The sequence below is a fragment of the Dermacentor silvarum genome, chromosome 1 (assembly GCF_013339745.2).
Source record: "Dermacentor silvarum isolate Dsil-2018 chromosome 1, BIME_Dsil_1.4, whole genome shotgun sequence".
In the NCBI taxonomy this organism is placed as follows: Eukaryota; Metazoa; Arthropoda; class Arachnida; order Ixodida; family Ixodidae; genus Dermacentor; species Dermacentor silvarum.
The window spans coordinates 315,212,511-315,232,310 of NC_051154.1; the positions used below are offsets into that span (position 1 = coordinate 315,212,511).

General features: G+C 47.8%; 1 protein-coding gene across 1 annotated transcript; it reads right to left on the reverse strand.

Annotated features, from left to right (window-relative positions):
• Window positions 1–16,103: 16,103 nt before the first annotated feature.
• On the reverse strand, window positions 16,104–17,968 carry LOC119442420 (myb/SANT-like DNA-binding domain-containing protein 3). Its single transcript, XM_037707295.2, has 3 exons — window positions 17,701–17,968; window positions 16,996–17,214; window positions 16,104–16,606 (listed from the first exon to the last, which is right to left on the reverse strand). Exons 1-3 carry the CDS (start codon window positions 17,966–17,968, stop codon window positions 16,104–16,106), a joined length of 990 nt encoding a protein of 329 aa, XP_037563223.2.
• Window positions 17,969–19,800: the final 1,832 nt, after the last annotated feature.

The following is a 19,800-nucleotide window of genomic DNA, read 5'->3' on the forward strand; positions in this document are numbered from 1 at the left end:
TCGCCCCACAGGCTGAAATTTTGCCCACAATTTCGGGTTTCCGAATAGCTTTCCTAACCTCTAAGCCGAGCTCGTCTGCTATGGCCAACAAATCTACCTTTAGCAAGCTATTCAAATCCATGTTCACTACCGTAACTGTGACAAAAGTCCTCCAAACTGCCTTTCCTATTTCCCTGACTGGAAACCGACTGCTGCCGCAGCGCTCCCGGGGGTCCGCCATTTCACCACTGCCACCAGCTGTTACATTTCGCCGAGTTGAGTTCCAAGCCGGGAGAAGAAGACGCCGGGAGAAGGAAGAACGTACTTTTAATGCGGCATGCTTGCCGAAAGTAGGTGTACAAAAGGAGCACCCACGGCGTGATCCGCACTCCTTTATAAAGGAACGCCGTGATAAAAGGGCGAGGGAAAACATATCAGCGCACATGCGCGAAACAGATTATCGTCCGGAACAGATGAGCCAGACTTGGGCGCCGGCTGATAAGCGGTGCGCAAACGCAACAGTGCCGACCGAGATTCAGCTAGCTAGCCGCACTTCGTCGTCGTCCTTCGCACCTCTTGGATGACTCACATCCTGTTGAGGCGTAAACCCAGAACGCACCTAAGATCGAGTGTCACATTGCCCTCCACGCAGACGAAGCCCGCCGGGCATATCAAACAGGTTGTCTAGGGATAAAGGGCTTTAAACGGGCGACATGCGAAAGTTCAGTCTTTGCACTGACCGTCGGCCACTTGATGTGAGGCGTGCTATGCGGTAGGTCAGTTCACTGATACGATAAGTAATAACATACGGTCCAACATAGTGGGCCAGCAGTTTTTCACTTAAACCACGTTTTCTTGTTGGTTTCCACAGCCAGACTAGGTCACCAGGGTCATATCACGTGTCAGCGTCGGCGGTCGTAGCGTTCCTTTGAGCGGTCTTGGGAAACAAGAGTGCGTAAAGAAGCAATTCGTCGGGCCTCTTCAGCAAGAGAGAGGGTCTCGGATACACAAAGATTCTCGTGGCTTGAAAACGGGCAGATAGTGTCTAGCGTATAACGAGGCGCACGAGCATACAGAAGAAAGAAGGGACTGTAGCGCGTAGTTTCGTGCTGTGAGGTATTAAATGCGTAAGTAATGAAAGGTAGCACGCTGTCCCAGTTCTTATGATCTGACGCAACATACATGGACAGCATGTTAGTAAGATTCTGTTGGTGCGTTCCGTCAGGCCATTTGTTTGGGGATGATACGGCGTGGAATGTCGAAAATCTGAAGCACATAGACGAAGCATCTCTTCGACCACGTCTGCTGTGAACTGCCGTCCACGATCGCTGATGATGACTCTGGAAGGTCCGTGTCGGAGAATGACGAAACGCAGCAGAAAAATACACACTTCGGTTGCAGTAGCCGATGGTATAGCAGCTGTCTCACAGTAGCGCGTCAAGTGATCGGCACACACGACAATCCAGCGATTCCCATCAGATGACTGCGGGAAAGGACCGATAAGGTCGATGCCGACTTGCTCGAATGGAGTGCTTGGGGGTGGCACTGGATGTAGTCGGCCAGGAGGAGCGCTCGTCGGACGCTTGTGACGTTGACACTCGTAGCAGCTGGACACGTACTGGTCGGTCGTCAGACGCATTCTAGGCCAGTAGAACCTTTCTTGTACGCGGTAGAGCGTTCGCGCAGATCCCAAATGACCAGACGTTCGATTGTCATGCATAGCGCGCAAGATGGATACACGGAGGCTCTCTGGGACCACCAGGAGATATTGTGGGCCTGTAGTAGAATCGTTCTTTTTGTACATGTAGTACCCCATCACGAACGCAGAAACGAGAGGGTGGCGCTGATTTCCTTGCGGTAAAGAGCAATGGCTCTAAAGTTCTGTCTTTTTGTTGCTCAACCTTGAAGGTATGAATATCAGGAAATCCTGGCTCCAGTGGTGCGATATAGCGGTCGAAATTGTCCGCGTCGCAGTCCGTCGTTGGAAGCGGCATGCGCGAGAGGCAGTCAGCGTCGGCGTGCCGTCGGCTGCTTTTATAAGAAACGATAAAATCATACTCCTGTAAGCGAAGTGTCCAACGCGCAAGCCGGCCTGATGGATCACGAAGATTAACCAGCCAGCATAGAGAATGATGGTCTGTCACCACGGTGAAGTGGCGCCCGTACAGGTATGACTGGAAGCGCTGTACTGCGAAAATCACTGCGAGACATTCTTGCTCTTGACTGTGTAGTTGCGCTCTGACTTGCTTAACGAGCGACTCGCATAGGCGACGACGTGTTCTTTGGCGTCGATGCGTTGAACAAGAACTGCGCTGATGCCAATACCGCTAGCGTCCGTATGAACTTCTGTGGGAGCCGCATGGTCGAAGTGGCGGAAAATGGGGTGGGACGTCAAAAGAAACTTCAGCTCACGAAAACTGGCCTCACATTCAGGGGTCCACTCGAAGAGAACGTCCTTCTGGAGGAGGCATGTCAGTGGATACGCGATGTTGGCAAACCCACGAATAAACCGGCGGAAGTATGAGCAAAGGCCTAGGAAACTGCGTAGCTCTTTTACTGAGCGAAGTTGTTTGAAGGCTTCGACAGCAGCAGTCTTCGCTGGATCGGGTCGTATGCCGTCCTTGTCCACTAGATGACCCAAAACCAGTGTTTGGCGCTCTCCAAAATGGCATTTCTTCGAGTTGAGCCCCAAACCTGCTTTTCCCAAGCAGTCTAGCACAAGATCGAGACGTGCGGTGTGCTAACTGAACGTGCGCCCGAAAATCGCTACATCGTCTAGGTAGCACATGCACACTTCCCACTTCAGACCACGCAGGACGTTGTCCATGAAGCGCTGGAAAGTCGCAGGCGCATTACAGAGCCCGAACGGCATCACATTAAATTCAAAAAGGCCATCTGGTGTTACAAATGCCGTTTTCTCTTCGTCTGCTTTGTGTATAGGGATCTGCCAGTACCCCGACCTCAAGTCAACAGACGAAAAGTAAGATGCTGATGAAAGGCAGTCGATGGCATCACCAATACGTGGAAGCACACCCTTTTTGGTGATGGTGTTGAGGCGACGGTAGTCAACACAAAATCGCCATGTGCCATCTTTCTTTTTAACCAGGATCACTGGCGCTGCCCACGGGCTACAGAATTATTGGACAACATTCTTATTTACCATCTCGCGGACTTGATCGTTGATCACCTTGCGTTCCGATGGTGAGACTCCGTACGGCTTCTGTCGCAATGGTTGGGCAGATCCCGTATCTATGCGATACACGAGAAGGGGGAAACGATGGTGGCCCCTCTTGCTGTGAAAAGTCAAACAGTCCGGCGTGTTTTAGCAGAATATTCGCGACTTCCTGACGCTGGCTAGTGCTGAGTGACTTGTTCACCATAATTAGAACGGAGGAGTCCGCAGCAGGGCATGCATTAACGACACGGCGTTCATCCGAAGAATCAGGGGCTTCTGTAGGAATGGCGAGTGACAGCACTTGATCTTCATGGTAGGCGGCAAATTTCAGACCCTGTGGTAGTATTGCAGGTTCACTGGAACAGTTTACGGTCCATAAGCTTGTGCGTCCGTGAACAACTGACAGCGTGCAATACGGTATCAGCACATTCCTCTTGATGCAGCTCAGATGAACGGGCTCCACGATAGCGTCAAACGTTCCGTCGGTGGTAGGCAAACAGGCTACTGAAACACACGTTGCAGATAACGGAGACACAACTGTATCACTGGATACACAAAGCACACTTTCGTGATTCGGTGGACCATCCGTAAACGCAGCCGAAAAGCTCGTATCTACACTAATTTCTCCCGTTATGCAGTCGACAGTGGCACCACACTGTTTCAAAAAATCAAGGCCCAGGATTATGTCATGCGTAGAATGAGGCAGAACTGCGAACTCTGCGTTAAATAGTTGACCGCCCAAGATAACGTCCACATTGCAAACCCCGACAGGACGTAACAACTCCCCACTCACTCCACGAAACGCATCAGCACGGTCCCAGCGAAACATCACTTTTCGTCCTAGGAGGCTTTTAAATGCAAGACTCATCACTGACACTGCTGCTCCCGTGTCCACTAAGGCCATTGTTGAAACCCCGTCAATCAGTACAGACACCTTATTCTTAAGCATACAAATGGGTAAAGTTATCTCTGTCGACATCGAAGATTGTCCAGCGACCTCACCTCCAACGGCCGCGCTGACTAGTTTTCCTGAGGTGGCGACGGGTAGCGACGCCGTGGAGACGGCGACCGGCTTACGCGAGGAGCGGATGGTGGTGTCAAACTGCGATCGGATGCTGGAGAACGATTCCGCTGCGTCCCCGGGTGCTGGTGAGGGTTGCTTCCTGGATATGTGTGCGAGGGTGAGTACGTTTCATCAAGTGGAGCGTGGTACCGCCTTGACATCGTAGATCGGTCGAACCTCGGTGGTTGGCGGCGATTGCAGTACCTGGCAATGTGGCCCAAGTCGCCGCAGCTGTAGCACACAGGTAAACGACGATCGATGAATGGCTCCTCGAAGCGCTCATCCGTGGGGGATCGTGTGGCCAAGTGAAGTGGCTGAACCTGCTGAACAAGAGAAACAGTCGGTCTGCGTGGAAACCTGTCTGGGCAAGGGTGTTCTCGTCGTTGTTCGGGCATAAATGTGCCTTCACGAGGCCATGGAGCTCCTGTGTGGGTGATGTCCGTGACACATACCGACGGTTGCCATGGAGCGCATGGTGCTGCAGGCGCCGTGTTTTGCAGGGAATAGGCAGAAGGTTGTTGCATGACGCTGCAGGCAAGTACCTCGTGTCGCCGCAGTTCTTCATGCACGATCTGCCGTATAGTAGACGAAAGATCGGCGGACGGGCTCACATCGACGCTGGCAACGGTTGTCACATTCGCCAGTCGTCCAAATTTTGGCGCAATGCGACGAGTCTTCAACGTCTCAAACTTACGGCAGTGACGTACGACATCCCAGACGGAATCAAGGTGTTCCCTGCCTATAAGGAAATTGTAGACATATTCTGCAATTCCTTTAAGGAGATGTCCGACTCGGTCTTCCTCCGACATCTGTGAATTCACTATTTTGCACAGCTTGAGGATCTCTTCGATGTACGTAGTGCACGTTTCTCCAGGAGTCTGAGCTCTTTGAGCTAGGGTTCGCTTCGCGCGTTTCTGTTTGGCGTAGGAGTCTCCAAAACACTTCTTAATTTCTTCCATGAAGCGCATCCCACGTTGTCAGGGAGTCTTCGTGATTTTCAAACCACATCAGCGCTGTCTCACTCAGAAACAGTACGACATATTCAAGCTGAGTGACCGAGTCCCAACGGTTGTAACGGCTCACCCGTGCGTAGTGCGTCAGCCACTCGTCAACATCTTCGCCTGCTTTTCCCGAGAACGAGCGTGGTTCCATGTAGTGGTGCAAATGTCCAACTGGCGTTGACCTTTGAGCTGGTACACCTGGCGCTGGCGTTTGTGCACTTCCGTCCTGAGACTTGATGAACGTCGTTGGCGAGAGCCTGGCAAGACGGCGGCTCCGGCGAAGTTCTAGATGTTGCGGCTCCGTGGTACGTTGTGTCGTACCCAGCACACTCCACCACTCTGTTACGCAAACAAAAGGCGTTTATTGATAAGCGAAGTAGAGTGAGTCGCCACGGCCTTGATCAGCAGAGTGTTGTTGTTGTTGTCGTAGCTTATCACGCATGTGGCTCCTACCCACGGTGGGGGATTGGCTAAGAAATGGGTGGATTATTCCAAATTAATATGGAGGATACATTTCCGAATATCTATGAAATTAGTATTGAACAGCGTAGAGTTATATGTTAAAGTAAATCAGGAAAGTAATATCGAATGAGTAATAATTAATTTTAAAGTACAAAAAAAGGATAGAATTTAGCAGGGTATTCGTTTGGATTCTGTAAGGAACGTTTGGACGGCGAAGCAAGCATCCTTTGGCTGAATCCCAAAGTGGACGCCCCGAACGAAAGAATATTAGGTTCTGTTAAGTCCAGGCCAAGCCTTCGAAAAGGTATTTCCAACAATCGTTTTCTTGCCGCAGTAAAGCGGCGACAAGATAGAAGAAAGTGGTGTATCGTCTCTTACTCATTACAAAACGAGCAGAGGGGGGAGGGAACCAAACGCGACCTGTGTAAGTATAAATTTAGGGAGGGAATACGGCAACGTAATTTGGTGAGAGAGACCTCAAGCATCTTTGTATTACAGGATTCACTACGCCAGGGAAATGTCAGGTGCTTATAATCTGGAGAAGCAGTCAGAACTGGTTTGATAAGGCTTTTCTAATTGATCGCATCCGAAATCTAGCCGCCGTGATGTGTGCTGTCACTGGTAGAATAGGAAGAACAGGGCTGGAAAGTGAAGTCTTTGCCAGTGAATCGGCAGTTTCATTAAAAAAACAACCCTTTATGACCAGGTACCCAAATCAAATGAACACATTGCACATGGGCAGGAACTAGCAAGTAAAATAGTTTTAGCATAGGTGAATCATTAGTGGCGGTAAGGGAAGAGCATACAGAAAGGAATTCAGTAAGGATAGCAGCTGTTGTAGTCGTTTGGTCTAATTTACATAAAGCTAGGATTACTGCTAAAAACTCGGCCAGAAAAATAGGCACAAACTCGGGCAATCTTAAAGAAAAAGACCAATCGAGTGCAGGACAAAATATCCCAATGCCAGTCTTTTCATCGCTCTGTGATGCATCTGTTGCAATAAAAAATGTCACAGTTTCGCCCTAAGGGCGAAGCAATGAATGCGATAGCAACACAGCGATGTCATACGAAGTAAGGTGAGCGGCTTTGGTAGCAATATGAATTGTAGTAAACATGAGCTGATTAAGTAAGCAGGTGTGCTGCGGCGTAAGTAGACCGACCTGAAGAGAGACTCGATGACCACGAGAAGGCGCGTGTGAAACGGTGGTGTTGATGAAAAGCGCTTCCCGTGGGCAGCGCATGCGAAGGGACACACCTGTAGCGCTGCACTGCCGATCCGGGCAGCATTGCATGTGTAGCGTGCGTTGGAAAATGTGGCCCGACTATTACTAACTGAATGAACAAGCGTGGTGTGAGCGCGCACAAGCAAACGTGAATAGATCACACTGAATGACTGCAGACAACGACTGTCAAAACGCTGGCAGCAAGCGATATATACGCCGCAGCGGCGAAGGTACGTGCGGTCTATCGCTTCAACGGAAACTGAGCGGCGAATGCACGGCGCAGAAAGGTCAGAGCCGTGGGGAGATAAGAGACCGTGCGGGCGAGACGAGCGCGGTTGTTGGCAGACGAGAAGTGCCCCCCCCCCGCTCCCTCCGGCGCTGGCTTCCGGCTTCCTTGCTTGCGCGTGGGAGTTTGAGTGCGTTCGCTCTCCGTGATAGCGCGCGTCCCCGCACGCTTCCGCTCGGGCATACGGCGCGCGGCGAAGATTTTATCTATAGGGAACCTCACGGCGACGGCGACGCCGACGGCAGAAATCCGGTTGAAGTGTCCATATAATTGCTATCGCAATAATAATATTTGTTCCTAGGGAGTTTAGGTGGTCTTGTAACATGGCGTTTAAGATGCTGTAAATCAGCAGAGCGCCGACCGAGATAGAGGTAGAGGTAGAGCCTTGGAGTTACTGGCACATACCCACTCTGGGGGATTAGCCAAGAACCGGGTAGTTTGAAATAACAATGAGAAAGGCGAGATTCAGCTAACTAGCTGCACTTCGTCGTCTTCCTTCACACCTCTTGGATGCCCCACATCCTGCTGAGGCGTAAACCCAGAACGCACCTAAAATCGAGTGTCACAATATATATATGACCTTGACGGTGCATTTCGAGCAAGTATTTGACTGCAAGAGATCAAAAAAATTATGGAGAATGACAAGTTATTTCGCTAAATTTGAAACATCAGGTTCGTAAGCTTGACAATTGCCGATTATATATTAGTATTCTGCACTATTGTTCACCTTGGAAAACCTTGCTGTAGATTAATAATCCATTCTATGAGGTTTTAAAGATTTTATAGGACACTTTAACAAGCGCTGTTCTCTGCAATTTTATTCCACGTACACATGCAGTCAGTTTTAATGCCTTAATATTTCGGATAACTACAGAAGGTTGCTTACTGCAAAAAAAAAATAACACCGGGCTTCTTTTCATTTAAACTTTACCGGCGCCCTGCAGCGCCTTTTGTGCAGTTCTGTCTCACTGTACGTTGAAGGTATGTGGTCAGTGTGCTTATGAACAACCATTTAGACTTCTTGCTTGCCTCCATAGATATGATCCCAGCGAACAAAACAAAAGAAATATTCCCTTGTGCGAATAAAAGTGCGATGAAGAATTCCTGCGATACACGCATACTGTTAGCGTATCATCTGCTCGAACGTTGTGCCTTTTGGGGTGGGAATCACATAAACATACGAGGTATGCCAGCACAACGGATAGGGAATAATATCAAAATCACGTGCTTTTTTCTGATAACAGACACTCTAGAAGATTACCTAACACCGCAGTCACGCGCTTGCTTTAAATGACCATTGAAACCAAAGGCAATTTATGCCGGGGTGCCCAATTGACTACCTAAAGTGAACTTGCGGATTTCAATAATCTCCAATTTCAATGGTCTTTAAATGTGCGTGCCGGAATGCAGTATAATCCATCCTGCAAAGAAGTCGAAGCGAAATATACGAATGTGGCTCACATATATACTTTCTTTTGTTGTTTCAATAAATTTCCATTTATTAAAACTTGTCAAAGTGGACATTGAATCACTTGGGCTTGTTGGTTTTCCATAAAAACGTGTAGCATTGCGCGCAAACAACATGGACAGAAGGAGGAACACGTTTTACACACACGAAGCGCAATCTATCAACAGTTTCTTGCGTGAAGAATGTGACCATATTTATACCTTGCCACAGGCAGTACTGCGCATGACATTAAGGGCGGAACCACACCCACAAAAAAAAATGTCACCACGCGCGTGTCGTGGCATTCAAATACGCTATTTCCTTAGCTGATAAGGTGATAGAGTCCATGATAACACACTTTTCTTTTAAAGTTGTGATGCAGTGGGCCTCAATAATGAGGCGTGTCATCTCATTATTCGACTTTTCAATGATCATTCACTCTTTGAACCTTGGTCTGCAGCCCCGCATTCATTACAATGAAGTGCCATCCACCCTCCCGTCTTGTTCTTTACGTTGTTTGCATGCTTGCGGAGCCGGGTCGTTGACGCAACGGCCCGGGCCGTTTGTCCGACATAAAAACGCTTACATGATTAAGGTGGCGGTCCCACTCCGGCGGCACGCCCCCCCCCCCCCCCCCCCCCCCCCCCCCCCCCCCCCGTTTTCAGTAGTTTTGTAGCAACCGTGGCGGCTGTTCTAGTTAAGATATAAAGTGCTGGTATATACCATAAAAAAGCTCAATCCTTGCAAATTCCAACTATATACAATATAAAGAAATTGATTATTGTGATTTAGAAATAAACGTTCAAGAACAAGCATGAGATACATGGGTTTTGCGAACTGTGTCTCAGTTGAGATCATATTTAGAAAAGATTACCGCCCTTACTGCATTGCCGCTTGCTCTGTAGCTTTAGGACATATTTAGCTAGTTCCTAGACTTATCAAAATAATTTTGAACCTTTACTTTTTGGATAATTTGATTTTTAAAACTGCCAAATATCGCAATCTTCTGTTGTAAACAGCCCGGCAACTACATGCTCAAGGGAGCTAAATTTTGGATAAAGTAGAGTTCAAAGAATTTCCATTTAGGACGAAAAATTTCATTCATGTAACTTTATTAGTTTTTCTAATAATGCGGTCGAAAATAAGCAATATTTAGAATTCTGGTTTTATTTTTGCCCATTTTTGCGGGAAGGTACTAAAGCTACGAAGCTGAGGTTTAAAACTAATAAAGGTACATGAATGAAATTTTGCGTCCTAAATGGAGATTCCTTGAACTCTATCCAAAATTTTTCCAGTGTAGACACCGAGGGACATTATAGAGAAGAGCGCACTAGCAGTGGAGAACCAACATGCAAATGACAAAAAGGAAGGGCTAAAGGTGGGACAAATAATTGAAGACGCTGACTTGTGAGACTAAGGGTCGCAGAGAGATGGAAGAACACTGGACCCTACAGCGGGTAAGGTCAGTCTCGCAATGGTGTCATTTACAATAATCGCAAGTTAGATCGCCATCAGTAAACCATCGTTCATAGAAAACCCCTTAATTTGAATAAATGATTTATATCATCCTAATTATATCGTCTGACCACCAGTTTTGAATTAACGTACGTTTTACTTTTTACAGATCATTTGCTTTTTCCATATAGGCCAGAATACGTATGCCCCTGTCGTTGGCGTTTCTATTCCTTTGTTCCGAATCGAGACTTGGTAACTTTTTCTTTCTCTTTCAATGCGTCGGTTACATTGAATCACGTCAGTCATTAGTTGTTGCATCCTTGCTAAGACGTTAATATATGTTCGAACATCAACCTTGAAATTAAAGCAAAAAATGAGTGCACGTTTGCATCACGTGTCAATATATGCTCTATGGTTCCACCTCCGAGGTCCGAACAACTTCAGCGAGAGTGCGACAGGCGAAGCATCTGTTTGACACATCACGTCATCGAAGATGTTAATCTTACATTTTCTTTTGTGAATGTTGGCCCAGTTATTCAATACCTCTTGCCTCGTCCTGTACAGCGTTATTTATCTTACATGCAGGCCTCCGAGCAATAAACACGAAAGCATAATACTCGCTGCCATATTCGTCCTGCATTTGAAGCTCGGACATTTATATATTTTATATCAGTTCAAGCCCGACCACGCACATTACCACATCCTCGGTCGTGCACTTGTAATACTAAATATAATACTGATCTTCTAAGGCCTCGATTATATTATTGATTAGTCATCACGAAACTTCTACTGCACACACAGCACGCGCATGGGGGAAATAAAATAGAGAGAACAAAGCAGTTTTGTTAGCGGCTTGTATTCCTCGTTCATGCGCCGTCGGCGTTTCAGATACACGGTTACCATTCGCTGTATATTTTTGTTTTTCAGGCTTTCAACGGGATCAACCACGTGCTCTGCGCAAGTTTATAAACTGCAGACGATGGTAAAACATCGATTGTCAAGAATCCGATTGCAGGAATACCATGTCCTCCACAATAACAAAGCCGTCTTTGCCTGCTGTAGCAATATACATGTTAATACAGGGCAACAACCACTGCACAGCTGCGCCGAGCAATACGCGCTTCAGCCGAGCGAGAAACGACCAAACCTTCCTCTCGCATCTGATTGAACGCGAAGCAGTTATTCGCTCGCAAAGAAATACTGTAGCATTGTGTTCAGTTGGGATGCGCTGCTTCAGCGTCTCCTGAAAGAGCCGGAACCGTGGCTCCGTGATCCCGGAAGCGCATAAAAAATGCCTTCGTCCGAAAGGAATTACGGGTAATAATTCACGGAAGGAATAAAGGAACGCAGTTTCCAGAAATGAGTAGGTATTCCTTATGTTGATGCGCCCGGAGGGTGACGTGTTTTCATTTTAGGGGCTTTTTTACCTCGAGCGCCGAGGTTGAATGCAGTATTTCGTAGTGGAATTCATTTGTGTGCTTTAGAGTTTCACCACGCGGTAAACAGAAAAAGAAAATAAAAAAGACAGAAAAAAAGAAACCGGGCATGGAATAAAACTATGTCAGATAGACAATTAGCGAAAACTAAACCGCAAGTAATGGATTTTAGTCCCAGGCCGTGTTGCTATCCACTTGACCATGCAGTTTGGCTGTTGTGACAAGGTGGGCAAACTTTTTTTTTTCGTCAAACGTCTTTCAGTTTATTCAGCATAGGGCGTCGCTCGTTAAAACATTTTATACGCATTTCGATGGGGTCGAAATGCATAAACTCCCGTGTACTGTGCATCGGGTGCGCGTTAAAGAACCCCAGGTGGTCAGAATTAATCCGGAGTCCCCCGCTACGGCGTGCCTCACAATCATTTCGTGGCTCTGGCACGTAACACCACAGAATTTGATGTTTAAACACTTTGTAGTAATATCGCTTATATCTTTGTGACCGTACTACACACGCGCCTTACTCTGGTATCGTTGTGTAGAGAAAGGAAGCCACTACTCGATCGTGCATGTGCCACGCGCAGAGATTGCACTTTTATCGAGATATGCATCACGCAATCGGAACTACATTTAGCCTCTTGCTCAGCGATAAACAGAGCCTATAGCTCGGCTGCACGTCTGTCGATTCGCGCGGGAGCGAACGTGTTTGAGAGAGCTCTCTGCCATAGGAGGTACAGTGGACTTCTGTGAACTTGACGCGAGTTGATTCAATTTTTCGGTTAATTTGAGCACGACCAAAGGTCTCAGCCGGCACCTATGCATTTCTATGGGCCCTAACTTTTGTTATTTCGATTCTAAAATTGACCTTCGCCGGATAATTTCAACTTCACCAGTCAGCACACATGCGCCTTATATGGTGACCCCAATACCGACCCCTTTAGTGGTAAGGTCTGTCTCGGCGGAGTTTAGGGGACAGCGTATGCGTACATATATGCATTGAGCACACGTCATCTCTCGTTTGAAACACCTATTTTCGGCCCGCCCTACGAAGATGTTCAACCAATAACCTTAGCTCACGACGTTGAATTTCGGTATTTACCCGATGCTAACGCGCCCCCCCCCCTTTTTTTTCGGGAAAATTGTGCCGAAAATGCAAAAACCTTGTGTACATAGGTTTACGTGCACGTTAAAGAACCCTGGGGGGTCGAAATAAATCCCGGTTCCCGCACTATGACGTGCCTCATAATGATATTGGGGTTTTGGCACGTGAAACCCCAAAATGTAATTTGATTAATTAATACTAGCAAGAGCTGTTGCTGGAATAATGTAACAATTGTTTTCCATCTATTTTGTGCCTTTGTTAACGTCTATCGCTCGCAACCTGTCGATCTTGCTGAAAACAAAGGGGGGCCCGGGTGGTTTAGGCATATATTTACCATATGAGTGGCGTTATTGCCAGCACAATTAATTCATGAACTAGAGGATAATTACAGGGTGTTACCTTAAATAAGTTATGGATTTTGTCCTTGGGGGAATTAGTGGGGACGCATATATTGCGACGAGCCTTTACTTATGCATGGGCACTGGCTGTGCCGTCCTCCTGTTGAGCACGAGGTTGCGGGCCAGATTCACAATCACGAAGGCGGCGTTTCGATTGGGGCCAAATGAAAAGTTATCTTGTGCTCAGGTTTATGTAGTGATGAAAGAACCTCAGGTTATCTTAATTATTCCGCAGGTGTTTTACTTTGGCGTCTCTCATAGCTTCAGTAATACTTTCAGGCTTTACGACCAATGGATGAATGACTGAATGAAGCAATCAATCAATCAATTAATGAGAAAGTATACGCATGACACCAGCATAAAGTTTTGAAATGATAGCGCCGACTTCTGGCACCCCATTACGTAAAACTATTCCAATCTATTTTCCTTCCAATCTCCTGACGTCAAATTTACGTAACCGCCGACGCAAGCATCCGGCGGTGACCCGCCGCGTGCTCTCCTCGTTTATAAGAGGTCACTGTGTTTAATTTCAAAGCAAACAGCATTGCCTACCTTGACATGTTTCTCTTAATTAATTGGCTGACAAGAGGTGAGGAGCACGCAGAAGTGGAAAGGGTTTTGGTATGGCCGGACTAGCTCATTGAAAGAAGATACCCGGATGAGGAGCGTTGTGCTAGCGTCGACGATTGGCCCGCTTCGCCTTGCTTAGCTTGCGGTGGCTGGTAGGAAATCGCAACGACGTGCAACGCGAGAGCAAAAATGCACCTAAAACGGACCCTCAGCGAAGAAAAGTTGGCAATGCGATATCCTGTACATGCCGAAAGGGCTTGGAAACGTTATGCTACTACGCAAAAAAAAAAAAACGAAAATATATCAATTCTCCCCCGCAGCTTCTCGCAGCCAGTGCCAGAGAGATCGGCGGGCAGCCATCTTATATTTATTTTGGAACCGGGCAGTCTCTGGCTATTAGGAAAAACAAAAGTATTGTTCGGCACATTAATCATTTTCAATGCCTACAGGTCATTTTGAAGTGGTGAGTTTTCGCGGATTTGTTACGTCGCGTGACAGACAGGCTAACTGGGCGCAGCACGAAAACTTCTGACCAACAGTGGAGGGCTGATGGCAAAAAAGGCGTAGAATCGGAAATAATCAATTTTCTTTAGTTTGGTCTATCGTGCATAATCAGTGTGTACACGTCATATGAGATAAGAACTTTTCGCGGTTCTGCGGACGTTGCGTGACAGATAAGCGAAGTGATGGTGACCCAAAAATGTTTGACAAATCATGAAAGTCTGGTCGCAGGACTGGAATAGAAAAGTTTTGAAAAGCTTTACGGGATAGTGGTAACTGTACGGCGAAGCAATATAAAATAGGGGACGGTTTTCAGCGCTGTGAATCGACCCGAGTACCACCGACCGCGCTTATTTATCACCACCGCAGATGTGAAGAGCAGAAATGATATCATTTCGGCGTTCCGTGTTTATTTGAACAAGGAACACTATGGCCCGTATTCACAAACGAAACTTATACTTTACTTATGACTTAAGTAAGCGATCGGCCCTTAACGCGTTTCAGAGAGCAATCTTGTACTTAAGGTATACTTAAATCGGCACTTAACTACCTGAAAGTAAAGTACAGCTGCTGGCTACCTTAAGGGCTACTTTCGCTGTTTTCTCGTCAAACAAAATGGCCGACTACTATGGCAGTCACGCCGAGTTCACCGATTTTGCTGGACGTGTAGAAGTTGCACAGGATGAAGCATATCGTTATGCGCCGCCGTTACGCCCCGTTCTCAGGGATCGGCAGAATCCAATAGAGGCCTATAACGACGCGGAATTCCTGTGCCGGTACCGCTTTTCCAAGCGAGCGGTGATGCGGCTGTTGGAAATGCTGCCGCTACGCCCAAAGGACCACGAACGCGGTCACCCTGTTCCGCCACTGCTCCAGCTCCTCATCGCGCTGCGATTCTATGGCGCCGGAACCTTTCAAGTTGTTACCGGGGACCTTGTTAATGTGTCTCAAGCAAGCGTGTCACGCATCAACACACGCATATCAAGAATGATAGCTGACACATTGTTCCCGCAGCTTGTGAAATTGCCCAACGCCACTGAAGCGGCCGTGATAATGGAAGAATTTTATGCCATGGCGCGTTTCCCTGGTGTAAGCGGGCGTATAGACTGTACTCATGTGCGCATGAAAAATCCCGGCGGAGAAGACGCGGAGGTGTTCCGGAATCGAAAGGGCTACTTCTCAATCAATGTCCAGGTATGTATACTGCACTGCCATTGACATAAATACCGAATATGCGAATACCCGATTTATTATCATGTTTCCACAACTAGCAGTGTGGCGCTGTATGCACAACATAAGTTGTATTACTTCAGGAGCATTCTGGGCTGCTCCACAGTGAAAAAAAATGTCTTGTTTTGCAGGCGATCACAGGGCCTCAGCTTCAATTTTTTGATTTGGTGGCCAGCTGGCCCGGTTCGGCTCACGACAGCCGGATATTCGACAACAGTTGGGCCAGAATACAATATGAAAGAGGGACTGTGCCTGGCATCCTACTAGGCGACAAGGGGTATCCCTGCAGGTCCTACCTCATGACCCCATTTAGGGACAGAAGGACGAAAGACAGCCCTCAGCACAGGTGAAGTCAAGTTAGAGGAATGCTATTGGGTATACAAAAAATGCGTAAGCTGAACAAAAAATGCTTTCTTTAGGTACAACAAGTCCCTCTCGCGGACTCGCTGCAGTGTGGAGAGGACGTTACAGTGTGGAAGCGAAGGTTCCCATGCCTCGACATGACGCTTCAGATAAAAACAACATCAGTTCCCATCGTCATCACAGCTTGTGCCGCACTCCATAACTTCGGCCACCTCCTAAGAGAACCAATCCCACCTCCACCACAAAGCCAGGAAAATCATGACGGCGGTTCGCCGGCTCCTACGTCACCTGCTCCACCAAGACCACCAGCAATGCTACCTGTGCCAGACACAGCAAGCGGTTTCAGGATGAGGGAGCGCATAGTCACACAGTATTTCGCTTAAACGAAATGACACAAAATAACAGATACATGACTTTATTCGTACTGTTTTTTCATTATGTCGAGTTGGAGTTTAACGATTTCTGCCTTTGCTTTCTGATTTGCTATTTTTAATCGAAACAGCTCCAGTTTTTCACTGTGCTGTGCTTTCTTCTGCTTGTGTTCGATGCGCATGAATTTCAGCCTCAATAAATGCTCCTTTTTTTTTTGATCACGGTCCTCTTTGATGGCATCTAGGCGGGCACCCAATTCAATTGAGACCGCCGTTTGCCTCTGGCTGCTGCAGGTTGAAGCGCGTTTCGTGCCAGCTGGCACAGCGGCGCTAGAACTTGCCGCTGCAGCGGCACTGGAACTTGCTGCAGATGGTACAGCTGCAGCCTCTGATGGTTTTGCACCACCGCCATTGCGTGGTTGGCTGTCTGAAGTGTCTTGTACTTGGCCATGGGGGCGTGCAGTATTTGTTGAAGCATCTTCCATCGGGCTACTGTTGTCGTCCCATGACCAGAGGTCTGTTGATTCGTCGTACATGTCTTGACAACCTGCAGAAACAGTTCAAATGAGCACACTGCTAGGTGATTCTGCATAGCTACACCAAAAGTGTCGCCCTGTTGTGAACATCTTGGTGTACATGTGCACTCTGCAGCTGTGTAGTGCCTGAAGTGCCCTTTGTAACAATTTTATTTTTATAAATGCAACGCACTGCAACCTGTGTTATATTTTCAACGTTTGTTCCTGCCGACATCAGCCAGTACAGTATGAAAGCACCGCGGCCTGACAAACACACCATTGGGAAAATGACTGAAATACTGGACACTGAAATGTGTACGTGATAGCTTTAACGTAATAAATGAAGAGCGTTTTTGTTACAAAAAATTGAACGGAACAGACCGAAAACATGGGCAATGAAAAAAATATGATTAAGCCATACCAGCGAACTGTTCCAGAGGCCTGTCTTGAGTCTCTGACAGCAGTGCAGCGACAGCAGGTGTGCACTGCGATTTGGAAGGCTGCGATCCCCCTGGCACAGCATTATGCCGGCTGCGGTCACTGTCACAGGGATTGGGCAGCCGAACAGCCATGTGTGACGCGATGTCTCCAACGCGCTGCAGCTCGTCGGTCATCTGGCTTGGTGGTGGTGTTCCGCCACCTGGCATTACAAAAAGAAAAGAAGCGGGTGCATATTACATATACAATGAGGCTCATAAAGTTTTTTTTTAAGCCCAGCATACAGAGTGACCATTGAACGAACGCACAAAACACACGAAACAAATGTGTAAACGCAGCGATGCGTCTACTGCTAAGCGGAATAAATGCCGCGATTTCGGCTCTTCACTGCACGTAGCACAAATGTAACCAAAACGCAATCCCGATAGCAGACGCTGTGACAAAAGTACGGCTCGCCAACTCTGCTGCCCTTTAAGGCGACTTCATGCACGGCCGGAAAGAGACGCGCTGGCGTTCCTTCTTATTAACGCGCTGGCGTTCCTTATTAGCTAAAGAGAAGGCATGCGAGCGCGTCTCTCAAGTCCGGCCGTGGTTCAGGTTATCTAGTTAAATGTCTGTGCTCTGTAAAATGCACACATGCAGGATATGTCGCCAGTAATATCGCAATTTCAGCCAAACCAACGCTTACCTGTAGCAAACCGCTCCCGCATGTCTTCAGCGTTTGTTCTTCTCCACTTGTCTTTCAAGTTCTCCCAGCATTTCTTCAGTTGGATCCATTTGCGCGGCGTCACGTTGTGGCGGCAGTTAAATTCTTTCTCGATTTTTTCCCAGGCCTGTCGTTTCCGACTCACGGACGCCGCGTCAGTCCTCTTGTTTTCCACGACGCTGCGGTGGCGTGAGAGCAGTTCCAGCAACACGGCGCGTTCTTCTTCAGATAAGTTTTTCTTTTTCTCCATGGTCGCGTCAAACAGATTGCACACACACACCGTAATGAAGCGCTTAACGTCAGAGGCACAGAAACACTGCAATACACCGCACGTAACAAACGCAACATAACTATTGGGACAGCGTGAGAGCCGACAGGAGGCCCGGGTATGACCGGGTGACTGTAGGCCATTGTGGCCAGACGAGTTCAAACAAAGCACTGAAAATGTAAATATTGGTTTCATTTACCCAGCACAGTGTTCATTCGAACGCTACAACATTTCTTTCCCATTATTTTGGTGCAACAGTTATTATTTTGCAAATGAAATACATCGTACACGCCAATTATTTGCGTAGCCTCGACACCATGCGACATACTTGTACCGAAAAGTGTCACTTCGGAAAGTAATACTTAAGTGCCGTTTACGAATCACTTTCCCGCAACTTTCCTCATACTTGTACTTTCCTCACACTTACTGTGCCTCCACTTAAGTTTCGTTTGTGAATACGGGCCTATAACCTAAGGCCAGAGGCGGATCCAGGGGGGGATGTCCGGATGTCCTGACCCCCCCCCCCCCTCAGATTTCTGCATCGCCCCCTCGCTGACAGGGGGATGGCCCTGTCGCAAAAAAATGGCCACCAGCATTCTTCAAAAGTATTTTTCGCGAGTACCAGTGGTATATCAGCCATGCATAGAAGTAAAGCTAGCTCGCTCACAAGCTTAGTTGTATTCCGTAGGAGTGTGGTGTCGCGAAGTTGCCGTAGTTATTTTTTCTCATGAACCACCTTGGACCTCCTTACACCTGCCGTGCCTTACTCGTCCCGTCGGTGGCGTCGAATGAACGAGGGGACGTCCCTTTTGCCAAACACGCCGAGGTCCGCTCGAGCGCCTTCGTGCCTGATTAACTTAGTTTCTCCTTGGGGGGGTCAACGGTTGCCCCATTGGCTGTCATCGGTTCCGTGACCAACCTGCTTAATGAAAGATCTCTTGCTGAAGTGTTCATATATAAATAATAACAACTAACAGCTAAACTAAGAACTACGCATAGGCAACTTTTTTTAACTGTAGCACTCGTGATCACAGTTACACGTTGACAATACCCAGTACGAGTACAGTACCGTTCGCACGCTACAAGTTTTTCATTGTAACTTCGCAGTTTTACTGTCGTACATTAAGCATAGGAGGCTCAAGCCCACCGGATCCGTTTGTCTGAGTCGGCGTTCTCGCGGAGTGGGGCGAAGCCTCGAGCCGCGGCTGCGAAGTGGGGGAGCGTGACGTCAGCGGCCAACGCCAGCGCGCGGGCCTAGGCTGGCGTCGCGTGGTTAGAGAAACGGGAGCAGATGCGCGCCTTGTGTAAAAGGATGACGTGGCGTGGGAAACAAAACATGAAGACGCTGGCTCGCGCTCTCGCCTACTACGCCACATCGTTATTCTTGTAGGTGGCGTCGTGAGTCTTCAAACGCGGTGATTCGCATATCGTAAACAGCCAGCGCAGTGTTGCTGCGTTGGAGCGGACCGTTACGCCCGTATTCAAGAACGTCCCTCTAGTCAACACACCACCACGACACAAGAGAGAAGATGGCACCGCCATCCTTCCGCAGAAGTGGTCACTGAGCTTCATGATCATTCACGGGAATTCATGAGAATTATCGCGTCTTTATTCTCGATTATTCTGCGCAGTACGACAATTGAAATTTGGAGTCTGATATCTCGGAGCACGGACACGCTAGAATAATTCTTCCGACTGATACTGTGTAGAAACTCGACTGTCTCTAAGTTTTCAATACAAACATACCCACTTACTGCAGTCAACAAAAAATAATTGTTCAATTATAGTTCATTGGACTGCTCACACCGATAATT

Excerpts from the sequence above, each read along its gene's own strand:
- LOC119442420 (XM_037707295.2), bottom strand. The coding sequence starts at position 17,968 with ATGGAGAAAAAGAAAAACTTATCTGAAGAAGAACGCGCCGTGTTGCTG. Across the intron at positions 17,215-17,700 it reads GCGGGAGCGGTTTGCTACAG|GTGGCGGAACACCACCACCA; the intron begins GTAAGCGTTGGT and ends TTGTAATGCCAG. Across the intron at positions 16,607-16,995 it reads GCCTCTGGAACAGTTCGCTG|GTTGTCAAGACATGTACGAC; the intron begins GTATGGCTTAAT and ends CTGTTTCTGCAG.